At 46.5% G+C, this 13,842-nt stretch overlaps 1 protein-coding gene across 1 annotated transcript in view; it reads right to left on the reverse strand.

Annotated features, from left to right (window-relative positions):
• C1_2H1orf50 (chromosome 1_2 C1orf50 homolog) overlaps nucleotides 1-13,842 on the reverse strand; it is a 94,495-nt gene that overhangs the window by 49,896 nt on the left and 30,757 nt on the right. The window contains exon 2 of the mRNA XM_085608662.1: nucleotides 6,455-6,570. Within this exon, the coding sequence (XP_085464788.1) occupies nucleotides 6,455-6,570 (116 nt within the window). The remainder of the gene's footprint in view (nucleotides 1-6,454; nucleotides 6,571-13,842) is intronic.

Below are 13,842 nucleotides of genomic sequence, written 5' to 3' on the forward strand. Positions count from 1 at the left end.
CCCCCCAACTACTAGGCTGCTAACTTCATTACATCTCCCCTCTTCTTAATAAAACAAACAACAGTGCTTCAGTCCATCTCTTCAATGAGTCTCTTTGGTGGCTGGATATCACGACGTGGCCGCAATGACATGTTCCCGGTGGACACATTCGGCCTGGGCTCACTCTGCTGACCTCTTCCTTCTGTGGCACCAGGGTCAGGCTCTTCAAGTGCGGGAGTGCCAGTAGGGCTCATCCCAGGTCCCTGTATGTCTCGCGGACTCCTCTTGAAGTGGGAGATGTTCCTGGTGATTCTGCGTTGTTCAGATTCCGCTGTCAACATGGTGCCCTTCTGTTGGGTCACTAACAGTGGCTCGTCCCGGAATCGGGAATCAGTCTTTCTCTGCTGCTCCTGTTTGATGAAGACATGATCCCCTTCATGCAAGAATGGAGACCTCGCTCTCCTTTTGGCATCAGCATACGATTTCATTCTGTCCTTGTTATGCCTGTCAGTCACAGCCATTTCCTGGTGAATGTGGTTTGGCGATACCGCTTGCAAGGCACCTTCCCATGTCGGGATGCGATTTCTCATTGGCCGCTCTAGCATGAGGGTTGCAGGGCATTGTCCGGTGGTTGAGTGGGGCGTTGTCCTGTAGGCTTTGAGAACTTCATTCAGAGCTGCCTGCAGTTCTTTCTTCTCAGCAGTGGCGTGCTGAAATGTCTTTTTGATCGTAGCCATAAATCTTTCGATGGTGCCATTTGCTTGTAGCCAGAGTGGTGTAACTTTTCTGTGCTTGAAGTCCATGTGTTTCGCAAAGGCACTGAATTCGTGTCCATTGAATGGAGGCCCATTGTCCGTTTTGACTTCTTTGGGGACACCCCATGTTGCAAATACCTCATCCAGCACCTTGATAGTGCAGGAGGCGCTTGTAGACGATATTATTTGTGCGATGGGAAATCGTGAATATTCGTCAATTATGGCAACCACATATTTTCCAGACTGCAGCGGTCCATAAAAGTCCATGGCAATTTCTTGCTACACTCCACTGGGTAGGGTGGTCATTTGTAGTGGTGCCGGTGGGTTGCTTTTGCTGGTCAACTGACAGAGGTGGCACTCCTTCAGTGTAGACTCCACCATTTGGTCCAGAAAGGGGAACCAGACGCGTTCCCGTAGAGCTCGCTTCGTAGATACTACTCCTCTGTGGCCTTCATGGGCCAGATTGATAACTCCCTGCCGTAGTTGACTGGGGATGACAAGTCGTTGACCTCTTAGGATGACTCCATCAGTGGTGACCGACAGTTCATCGCAGACGTGCCGGAATGCTTGTATCTCTTTCCGGATTGTAGGGTCTGTGTCTTCTTCTTGCGGGTTATATCTCCATCTATTAGTGTGGATCCGGTGGAGTACCATTTGCAAGATAGTGTCTTGAGCGGTGACCTCCCGAATGATGTCCATGGGAATGGCAGGTGGCAATGCTTGGTCAGCCACGAAGTGGATATACTCCTCAGCGATCGATGGTTTGGAGTCTGAAGACGGCTGAGGGTGGCGGGACATGTAGTCAGCCGGGTTCTCCGCCTTCCCCGGTTTATGAACAATAGTAAACGTGTACTCCTGAAGTCTGAGACCCCATCTCTCGATTCTCGGAGGCATCTTGGATGTCGGGTTGCCATAGATAGTGACCAACGCCTGGTGATCAGGGTAAAGTGCTTGCCATATATGAAGACATGGAAGTGTTCGCATGCCCAGACTACAGCAAGACTTTCCTTCTCAGGCTGCGAGTACTTCTTCTCAGGGTCAGACAGGCTGCGGCTGGCATAGGCAACGATCCGCCTCTGATCAGAGTCATTCTCATATTGAGCCAAGATGGCCCCAAATCCAACGGGGCTAGCGTCGACGGTGATCTCAGTCTTCCATTGAGGGTTGAAGTATGAGAGACTGTCGGCCGACTCTACGGCGCGCTTGATGTCTTTGAACGCCCGTTCACACTCAGGGGTCCAGTCAAACGGTTGACCAAGCTTGGTGAGAATCCGAAGGGGGTGACTGATGGTCGCATAGTCACGGATGTAGCGGGCACAGTAGCTGGCCATCCCTAAGAAGGAGCTCAAGTCATTTACATCCTGCGGGCTCTTGGTGTTATTCAGGGTCGCGATCTTGTCCGGGTCCGGTTTCATGCCCTCGTCCAAGAAAATGTGGCCAAAGAATTTCAAAGTGGCCTGGTGAAACTCACATTTCTCCTTGTTCAGCGTCAAATTCGCATCCAACAGGGCATGGCAAACGCGATCAAGAGCGATGTCGTGCTCACGAACATCAGACCCATAGACCAGGATGTCGTCGCTATAGTTCAAGGTGTTGGGGATGTGTTGAATGATTTGGCGGATTGCCTCCTGAAAGATTTCCGCGGCCGACGAGACACCAAAGCTCAGCCGCTTGTACCTAAAAAGTCCTAGGTGAGTTGCAAACGTGGTGATGTAGCGAGATCTGGCGTCTAATTCTAGCTGGTGATAACCTTTGTTCAGGTCTAGCTTCGAGAAGACCCTTGCACCATTCAGTGCAGCAATCATATCGCTCAGATGCGGTCCAGGGTGTCGCTCCCTTTCAATTGCGGTGTTGGGTAGGCGCATGTCAACGCACAGTCTCACCTTGTTGGGAATCCCTCTTTTAGGTACGATGACCACCGGTGACACCCAAGGGGTCGGGCCATCCGTGCGCTCAATGATGTCTGCGGATAGGAGTTCCTGAGGTTCGTCCTCGACGGCACTTTGAAGATGGAATGGAACACGTCGTGGGTGCTGCGCAACGGGTTTGATCCGTACGTTAATGTGCAGCCGAATTTGACAACCTTTCAGCTTGCCTAAGCCTTGAAATAATTTGGGAAACTTGCTGACACAGTTCTGATTATCGCTGACTTTGAATAAGATTTCCACCAGACGAAGACGCTCAGCCGTGGGGAGGCTAAGCAGGCAGTCGGCTTCAGGCCCTTTGATGACATGTATGACCGCCTGTATGGTGATGTTGTCATGGGTGAGTGTTGAGTGGAATTTACCCAGGCAGGGGAGTGGTTTCTTGGACATCCACGTGAAGACGCGGACCGGTGCAAAAGTTAGTGGGGGTTTCGGGACCATTTTCTCGTGTTCCGTGACTGGAATATAATTCAGCGAGGCTCCGCTGTCCATTACAAATTTGGTGTCGTGATTCCCTACTCTAATGTCTAGGCATGGATACTTTTTCAGTTGATCAGGGTCCGCAATCATGTTCAAGTATTCCACAGTATAGGTCGAGTCTTTGGAGGACGATGATCTCGAGTCCCGAGATGGGGATCTGCGTTCCCATCGTGACCTGTGTGATTCCCGGCTGGAATGTGATGAGCCTGGGGACCGCCTGGGCTCTCCTTGAACAGCTTGTATGTGATGTTTCCTTGTGTCAGAGCGGGACGATCTCGTCGTTTCACTTCGCCTTTCTTTGTGATAGTCCCCGCACATGGCTTCGAAGTGGTTGGATCGCCCACATTTCCTGCATCGCTGACCCGTGGCCGGACAGGTGTCTATATGAGGATAGTCATAACCACACCGATAACATCGGTTAGTCCTTTCTGGCTTTCGGTCCCTTCGCCCTGTTTCTCTTCTCCTGTACTCCGGGCGTCGTTGGTGAGACGACGGTCTCTGTCTCCATTGATTCTCCCGCAAATACTTCCTTCTGCTACGAGGTTGTTCTTGAACACGGTGTGCTTGCTCCTGACGGCCGTTGTGTCCTGTTTCGATGGTGGCGGCGTGTTCTTCCGCTTGGTCGTATATACGAGTCATTTCTTCGATCTCTTCCAATTCGTGGGGTTTCCTCAGTAGCCGTCTCCTGAGTGTTTCTGAGTGACAGCCGTCTATGATTTGCGATTTGATGGCAGTGTCAGGCGAGAAGGTTTCAAACTCACAGTGTCTCGACAGCCGTCGTAACCGGGTGATGAATGCGCTCATTGCTTCCTCTTTTCCTTGACGCGCTTGGTGAAAAGCGTAGCGCTCATAGTCCACGTTTCTTTTATGGAGAAACTTTTTGTTCAGTGCCTCACGCACCTTGTCATATGTTCCAGTATCTGCAGGCGAAAAACTCCTTGATAATTTTGCTTATTTCCCGTCCTGCTAAGTTGCGGAGGGCAATTAACTTTTCTTTGTCTTCCGTCACTTTGGATCCCTCGATATAGTCTTCGAAGTCTTCCAACCATTCTTGCCACTTGGGGCCCATACTCCCTCCCGTGGTCACGGTCAGAGGTTCCGGAGCTCGCAGGTGTGATCCTCCCGCGACGAGGGGCTTCCGCTGTGGCGAGGCGTTGGGGGTCACCATGGTGTCGTTGTGTCCTGTTCACCCTTTTGTTGGTGCCTGTTTCTTTATGTCTTCTCACTGCTGCTTGTTTATTCACACTCGACAATGCTTGTTTACTTCTTCTCGCCAGTGTTTTATTCTTTGCTTTTGTTAATGCTTGTTTATTTACATTCGCCAATGTTTGTTTACTTGCTCTTGTCAGTGCTTGTTTATTTTTTCTTTTCGCCAATGCTTGTTTATTTGCTCTTGTCAATGCTTGCTTATCTCTTCTCGCCAATGCTTGTTTACTTGCTCTTGTCAATGCTTGTTTATTTTTTCCTTTCCGCCAATGCTTGTTTATTTGCTCTTGCCAATGCTTGTTTCTTTGCTCTTGTCAGTGCTTGTTTCAGTTACTGTATGCCTGACTTCAAAATGGCCGCTCTACAACAATCAAGGGGTCTGTCTTGAAAAGTGCCTGACTCCAAGATGGCCGCTGTCACTGCATGCACACAAGGCTTGCTCTCATGGCTCACTCGGTCCTCTTTCACTCTGGACTCACCTGCGGGCAGCTTCAGAGGCAGCACACATCAGGACCTGCATCTCCCCAACGGCGGCTACTATCAGGTGAGGTTGGGGTGGGCTCCCGCCTTATTCTGCAGATTCCCGCGTTTCTTCTCGCGACAGCGTGCCAAGACTCACGCATCAGGCGTGAGACCTTCCAACATCGACGGGCACTCAAGCCCGGACTTCAAGGCACTCTGCGGCACGCGCCAGCAGGCCTTCAGGGACGGCGTCCTCCACGCTGGGGCACTTCTCCTTCGCTCTCGGGTACGAGGCAGGGTCGGGGTGGGCTCCCGACTTCGGTGCTCGCCAGCCTCACCCAAAGCACACGCTTCTGGCGTGAGTCGCGCTTCGGCGCTTCGGTGTCTCGTGGGGTTCTGAGCGGTGAGGTTTGGTCATCCCACCCTCGTCGCCAGTTGTAGCATCACGCTGCAAGTAATCACGGACACCTCTTATGATTATATCGGTAGCTTTATTCTCTGCCTCCAACCTCAGCCCTGTCCCTACTCTAACTGCCCTCATCCTGTGTCAACTCCTCCTCTTCCCCTCAACCCCACTCGCTCCGCCCCCCCAACTACTAGGCTGCTAACTTCATTACAAAGCCTTCAGGAAAAACCCAACAACCTTGCACAGAAACATGTCATGATCCTGTGTTGCTTAATGAACGAATGTCCCATGAGGTGGGAAGTGGAGCTTACTAGCTGGTTGAGTCCTGAAGATATGAAAAGATACAATTCCCGGTTTTGGATGAGGTAGTCTTTAGCACTTGGACCTAGAGTATTTGTGGGGTTCCCTTTTCTTTGCTCAGCATTATTATTTAAGGGGCTCATTCCAGATGAGTGAACTCCCACTTCCTTGTTGAGCGCAAGATAATTACAGGATGTGCTAATTATCCAAATTTTCCCCCATTCCAAAGAGAGAAAATCATGTTGGCAAAAACCCTCAGGCGCATAATTAGCACAAGAGTTGAAATTCCCATTCGGGCTCACGCCAGATTAGGAATAAGGACTCAGGGTTAGATCCTTTCCATTTCTCACCCTTCTGGATAGTTGCAGAAGGCATTGCATGTGTGATTAATGAGCAGCGCTGCTTCGATCAGGTACACAGTGGAAGTGGAACGGAGTGTGATTCCACTCACCACATGCACTCTTTGCTTTGGCCAAATTACGTTTCCTGAATGTGCACTGTAACTCATCTGAAAAGAACACTCCTGGTAATGCTCGGTGCCTTACAACAAGAAGCCTTCTCGTTCACCCATCTACATTTTAATCCGAAATCATGCAGAACCCGATGATGATGTCCGACCATTCCTACAATACTTCTTACACAGTATGATACATTTTGTAAACTTACAATGTTACAATTATCCTTTTGGGCATATCACGGCCCAATTTCTCCTCTGGAAATTTAACCTTTATCTAGTACTTCCCAAGCATTGGAAAAACGTTCATTTTGTTGACAATAGTGAAGTAAGATTTAGCAGGGAAAATATTTTATAACCTTTATTACTGAGGAAAAAGTCCATGATAAGCAATATGAAAAGAGGGAGGGCAGATGATGACATAGATAAACCAGATCAGCAGGGTACCCACAGTAGGAAGTAAGGACATGTAATTCAAATGTCTCACCTTTTGCACCTGTTGAGCTAGCACCACAAGGTCGGTGGGATCGCCGATCCGATTTGTTTGGTAGGAGCTGACCAATTTGAGTCCACCTGGGTCAGAGCGGCTTTCCACGAGGGCAACTATAAACAGGATAAATTATGAAAACATGAGTGACTTCTACATTTTCAGTTATGTAAAGGGCAAATAATAAAAACACTTCCTAGCATACAATTTCACATAATATAGTGGAAGTGCTTTAACACACAGGCACTTTCCAGCAGGAGCAAAATCCCTCCAGTGTACCAGCGCCTATGTTCTGCAACCCATCAGCTCTGGCATGGCATCCTTCTATCCTTTTCTTCGCATTGCCACACTGTTACATTTAAGGAGGATGAAAAAAAGCATTTAGGTAAGTGACTTCACAGGCAACAAGGTGGTAAATGGAGGCGGCATTGCATCAATTTCAGATTGATTTGCTTGGTTGCTGTCCGATTTTTTTTTTTAAATATGTACACCAAAATAGGGAAAAGGCTAAGAAGCTAAACCGGATCGAACGAAATACTTCTGATCAGTAACTAAAAAGACTAACATCTGTTTATACATTTTATTTGCATAATTTATGTAGACACAAATAAATGAAAAAAATATTATAAAAATAGCACGTAATTAATTTCAGACTGATTCGTAATGTGTCCACTATTTCCCTTCGTGTATGCGGCGAGTGCCTGGAAGAAGGGAGACTGACAGGATCACCCAAAGAAACAGTCACACACGGGGAACAACCTTTACAACGCAACTGTTACAACGCACTACCTTTACAACGCATTTTTTACAACGCATAATCCATTAAAACGCATGACATTACAACGCATGACACTACAACGCATTTTTAAAAACTACCTTTACAACGCATTCCATTACAACGCATACTACCATTACAACGCATACCATTACAACGCATAATATTACACTACACTATCCAACACTTACCCTACTGTTGCACCCCCTGGAGTTAGAATAGTAATTTTTACCCCTATACTATCCAACACTTACCCTACTGATGCACCCCCTGGAGTTAGAATAGTAATTTGTACCCCTATACTATCCAACACTTACCCTACTGATGCACCCCCTGGAGTTAGAATAGTAATTTTTACCCCTATACTATCCAACACTTACCCTACTGTTGCACCCCCTGGAGTTAGAATAGTAATTTTTACCCCTATACTATCCAACACTTACCCTACTGTTGCACCCCCTGGAGTTAGAATAGTAATTTTTACCCCTATACTATCCAACACTTACCCTACTGTTGCACCCCCTGGAGTTAGAATAGTAATTTTTACCCCTATTCTATCCAACACTTACCCTACTGTTGCACCCCCTGGAGTTAGAATAGTAATTTTTACCCCTATACTATCCAACACTTACCCTACTGTTGCACCCCCTGGAGTTAGAATAGTAATTTGTACCCCTATACTATCCAACACTTACCCTACTGTTGCACCCCCTGGAGTTAGAAAAGTAACTTTTACCCCTATACTATCTAATACTTACCTTAAATGTAATTTAATATTATGCGTTGTAATGGTATGCGTTGTAAAGGTAGTATGCGTTGTAATGGAAATGCGTTGTAAAGGTATTTTTAAAAAATGCGTTGTAGTGTCATGCGTTGTAATGTCATGCGTTGTAATGGATTATGCGTTGTAAAAAATGCGTTGTAAGTGCATGCGTTGTAAAAGTGTGCGTTGTAACGTCATACATCCGTCACACACAGTCACACAGACATAGCACGACGTTGCAGGACGAAATACAAGGTACCTTACTTTTGCTGAAAAATAGACAACTATAGAGTAAACCATCAAAACAGGTCACAAAACTCCAGCTGTGGCCTTAAAAGTAGCAGCAATACAATGATAAGGAATCAAAAACAGACAATTATTCCAGGTGAGGCTTGTCAGGCACTTGATTAACTATTTCAATCGAGTCCTGCAACAATGGGACATGACGGAGTAGGACTCCTTCAAAACTGGACACACCACCATTGGCGTGGCCTTTGGCAATGAGCAAAATCGTCCAAATAAGGTTCTCAGACTGGACAATACACTGCATGCTGCCTCTAGAATTGGAGGTGATATGGTAGAGGCTTCCTGCAAATAAGGGCACAGTACACCAGAGGTGGCACCCAGAGCTCGAAAAAACAGATAATGCAAATTGTTGCTTCTACCAATTAGACTATGCAACACCCTTATAACTGCTAAATTGTTATGACTCTGGGATCACTCTGCAACTGCATGTGTACCTTCTGTCCTCATCTTCCCTATCCTACTCCAGTACCTCCTAGCCTGGGGCATGCCCTGGAGTGTAACTCCCTGCAGTCACCTGCTTTCTTCTTCTTCTCATGCGGTAATCGAACGAGTCCTAGCTATTCAACATACCTCTGGTCGGACATACAGCATTTCGGGAGAGGCAGCCATTTCTCATTAAATCGTATGCACAAGCTACTGCGTTCCGAAATGGCTGTTTTTTCTCCAAAAATCCCAAAATGGCACAGTGAGTTTATAATTACTACAGCGCTACATTTAACATAGCAGCTACACTACACCAAGCCTTTCAGTCATTTGAGGGGGACTAGAGATACAGGAAGAAAGACCTTCTAAGGAACGATGTGCTGCAATGTCTCCAGTTCCCATTTGCCAGTGGGGCTCATCATCTCTATGTTCTTTTTCTGTCCCTTCCTACAAGTTGCACCTCTCATCGTATATTTAACCTTTTTAGTGTTCTTCCACAGTCTGTGCCTTTCCTAGCTCTGACCCTTTCATAATTCTGTCACAGTGATCTATTTCAGGCGCTAATGGAGGTTTTTATGCCACTTCTGTAGATCCTGCACTATCCTGAATGCATCATTCGGAAGATACTCGTTCATTTCTGATTTTGGTCACCCATGAAGCAGTAGTGTGGCTTCTGGTAGGGGTCATGCTAACTTCGGTGCCTCTAGTAAAGTTTGGATACACCTTCTCTCATAATGAACCGGGCTCCAGTGTATGAGTATTCCCAGAGATGTGAAACAGGCACAAATCTATAGCTACTCACAACACTACAAGGCTAAAACGATGAAAAAGAGTACTAACCAAAAGACAAATAAAATAAAAAATTGTTCCCATAAGGTGACACATTCCTCTAGAGTTGCTCTTCAAAACTGTACATTACATGACAGTTGTGCATCCGAAATTGGACTGCACACTCCACATCGGGTATGCGGAACGGGACGATACTCCAACTGATACACCGGAGCACAATAAGCTGAAGGTGGTACCTAGAACAGGACACAATATCACAGATGTGGCTTACAGAACTCAAAACTAAATCCAAATGAGGCCCCTGTAAGTCGAAACAATGCCGCGAGGTAAACATTGAGGACTGAGGTTTTATTCAACACTTCTGGTGGCTCACTGGTCACCAGTGTATACTCCATATAAGCCCCATTATTAGACACAGTACCCCAGATGAGGCCTCCATAACACAACACCTAGGACGCCCACGTCGTGCTCCGCAAGAATTCTACAGTCATCACATGCACATGGGGCTTGGCAAGTGAATGTGTGTCCTCTGTATAGTAACATTTTGAAACTCTCTGTTGGTCTAGCAACACTTATCTCCTCACTTTGTGTGCTTTAGAAAAGAACTTCAAATGTGTTTTGTTAGCTGGTTACTTACTACAGGAGCCTGATCTAGGACTAGGCTTTTACATAAAGAATACCACTTCACTCATCCCCTCTACCTGTAATGAAACATCTAATACAAACATTTAATTATAAAACGTCACCCTTGTCCCGCACCTGAATGTCTTAAAGTGATGCCAATCACACCAATATGCTGTTAATATGGAAATCGATGTATTGATGACAAACAAAATATCATCTTTTTGACAGAATTGCCCTTTGTGAACTCTACATCAACCTCAACTCGCAAATATGCAGTTAGGCAGGCTCTGAGACCCAGGCCTGGGAATTGCTGATTGATAGGTCACAGGTGGGAGAGTGCATAGCTAGCAGGCAAGCACTCTGGCAGTAACTCTTCTTGATCCATCCCACACATCGGTGCAGCAACATTACAATGGTCAGGGGAGATTGCCCCAACAAAGCACACGTGGTCGGAGGGGATACGTGCTTCTAAAAACACCATAAAGTCAGATGCCACATGAGCTAGGAACACTCAGCCAATCAGGACTTAGCACACGTAGTGATCACTCACTCACCATGCCCGACATCTGGACACATTCACCACTAGCCATGCTGTGTCCACGCAAGGTCAAGACTCACCTATAGTAGCCATTTACCATTAATGTATGACTCAAAGGCTGCAACCCATATTCCACACCATATATGGTACACCAGAAATGTTTAGGACGTGCACTCGCCATTTAAACTGAGGTGAACCAGGACCTTTGTGTCGCTATGGAGGTGTATTAAAAAATCTATGAGCGCTGGATTGATCCCTGGTTTGCACATCATGGACCATAGCTTACCCTGTCCACCAAGCTGGAGAGAGCTATTAAGTCTAAATGGAGGGCCCATCCCCTGGCTTTAACATATTTCCCTGATATCAATCAAAGGTTTGGTATTTGATTAACAGTACCAACCCCCACGCGCAAAAACAAAATTGAGTCTCCGAAAAAAATTCATTATCAAGTGCCCAATCTTCCTAAATCTGTAAAAGGACGTGCACCATAACTTTTGCCGAGGAGTCCATGAGGGAGATGGGTCGGTGAAATGAAGGTTGGGTTCTTTTTCCCTTTTTTTCCCCAAATCTTTTTTTATATTAAAGAGATCTAGAAAAGTATGAAAATGCAATACATTAAGAGGCATGCGTCTGACGCCCAACTTTGCAAAAAACCACAGCGTTGTACCAAGCTAGGCAACTAGAGTATAGGTTAAGATAGATCACAAGTCTAACATCGAGAAAATTGTAGCTAAGGGCAGCTTCCAACCGTTGGGACAGCCAGCTGCAAAAGATTAAACACGTTAAAAATACCAAAGTGCAAGCCAAAAACAAAAAGAGATAGGGAGGAAAGGAAAAGAAGAAAGGTAAGTCGAGGGTGCAATAGTATGGGAAGTGTGCAGCCAAGGTAAAAGCCATAAGGATAATGTTGTGGGAGACTAAGGTTGGGGGAGGGGGTATCTGTAGTAGAAAGCTGGTACTCCCACCATGGTGTGCCAGCTCTGGAGTCCAGGGGACCATGTTTAAAAAGTTGGAGGGCTCTGCGCTGGGGTGGTGTAAACAGGCGTGTTCCATTTTTGATAAGTAATCAATTATTGGCTGCCAGATACATGCAAATTTGGACTCAGTGTGTGTTACCCTTTATGAAAAATTTCCATAGTCATGACATACCAAAGGTGTGTGAACCACAGCACAGTGTAGTGGGTTTTTTCCAAAGCAGGGCAAGTGACTGTTTAGCTGCACCCAGCATCTGAGCTATGAGGCGCCATTCAGAATTAGTGATAGCAGTAAGTGTTTAGTGCCGGGTGCCAAGGATGATAGTGTTATATGAATTCGGAAGAGGGAAGCCTATGGTACCCTTAATGTGGCTCAGGACTTCTTTCCAGTATAGGGTAAGGGGCAAGACCACCAAATATGCAAGAAGTCACCGGTCGCCGACTGGCAGCGCCAACAGTGGGGGGGGGGGTGGGGAGTAGTGGGGAACATTCTCTGTAGGCGTGTTGGAGTGTAATACCACCTAGTCATTAGTTTATAGCTAGTTTCACGCTGGGAAATGCTCATGTATATCCTAGGAAAGTCACACCAGAGTTGCTCCCATTGTTTCTGAGAGATGCCCTCTGTGGAATCTGCATGACACTGTACTTGATAAGTGTGTGGGTGAACAGGGGTGGAGTGTTGCAGCACCCGATATGTGCGCGAGATCAAACCCTGAGTGCAATCGAAAGATCTCACCAATGTTTCAAAGGGGGTTGGTTGTTATGTCGCCCCCAGTGAGTTGGAGGGTTGAAAAAGCTAGTGTCTCAGTGATAATACTGCAAACAGGAGGTGTCTTAGAGGTGGAAGTCTCCTTTGCATTGGCCGAAGGTTTTAAATGAGCACCCCCTAAAATAGGTCCTCCAAGTGGGGAGCGATTGGGGTTGCAAGGCAGGAGGAAAATCCGGCTTACTGGCCAGGGGAGTTTTAAGGGAGCGAAAAGTGGTGAGACCACTTGTAGTTGCTATCTTGTCCCATATTTCGAGAACTGTCCTGGTGGGGGTGATGATGCAAGCACTGCGGGGTCTAAGATGCCTCGGAAGCCAGGCCATGTCCCAAAGAGGACGACTTGCCACCACTCTGTCCATGTGGAACCACTGCTTTTGGCTTTCATGGAGAACCCATTCAGAGACATAACGGAGATGTGACGCCGAATAGTACTCCAAACGATTAGGGCACGCCAGGCCTCCCTGGTCTCTAGGAAGCATACGAAGTTTATTAGAAAATCTTATCTGTTTCCCATCCCAAATAAAGGAGTGTATGTCACATTGGAGGTGGGGGGGGGGGTTTAGGGATGGGCAAAATGTCTGGAACAAATACACAATTTGGGCAATATAGACATTTTAATTGTGTTAGGGCGGCCAAGATGTCTGGAGTGGTTTCCACCTACACAGATCCTCCAGGATAGACCTTCTATATTCTGACCAATTGGTGTGGGTCCAAGCTGTCAAAGACAGAGTTAGGTTCAAACCCAGATACTCTATTTCCTTTTTTAAATATAGGTACAATGGTAGACTCCTTTCAGGAATGTGGGGTGTCACTTCTTACTGCAGCACGAAAAACATTAGTTAAAAAAAGGTGTCCAAAAGGCCGGTCCTGCCTATAAACATCAACGGGGACCTGGTCAGGGCCTGGTGCCTTTCCGACAGAGAACTATAAAATGCTTACTTCGATTACATTACTTAAGGCTAATATTTCTGTGGCTGTAGGGGTTGGCAACTCTATTGCAGTTTTAAGAGGAGAATCATGGGAGAAAAAGTTTTTAAAATGACTAACCCACTCCTCAGGGGAAACTGTTTTAGGTTGGTTATCATCTGAGAAGCATGGTCTACTTATTACTTCCCAGGTAGCCTTAGAATCTCTATATAAGGCAGCTGCATAAAGGTCGTCCCAAGCCTGATTTCTTATGTCCTGTTTCCCTTTTCCTAAGAGGGTTTTATATGAGGTTCTGCATTGGATAACACTGGTTTTTGAAAACTGCAGTTCAGAAAGGGAATTACGTGTTTGTGGACTATCGAGGGGCATGCCTACAGTCAATCAGAATGCAACAAAGCATATCTGTAATAGAAGAACAAGTGTATTCGTGAAAACCAGTCAAGCCATGTCCAACATAAAGAGAGCCTCTGCATTGGAGTCTTCCAGTAGAATAGTTCCACCAG

Source organism: Triturus cristatus, chromosome 1_2 (assembly GCF_964204655.1).
Source record: "Triturus cristatus chromosome 1_2, aTriCri1.1, whole genome shotgun sequence".
NCBI lineage: Eukaryota > Metazoa > Chordata > Amphibia > Caudata > Salamandridae > Triturus > Triturus cristatus.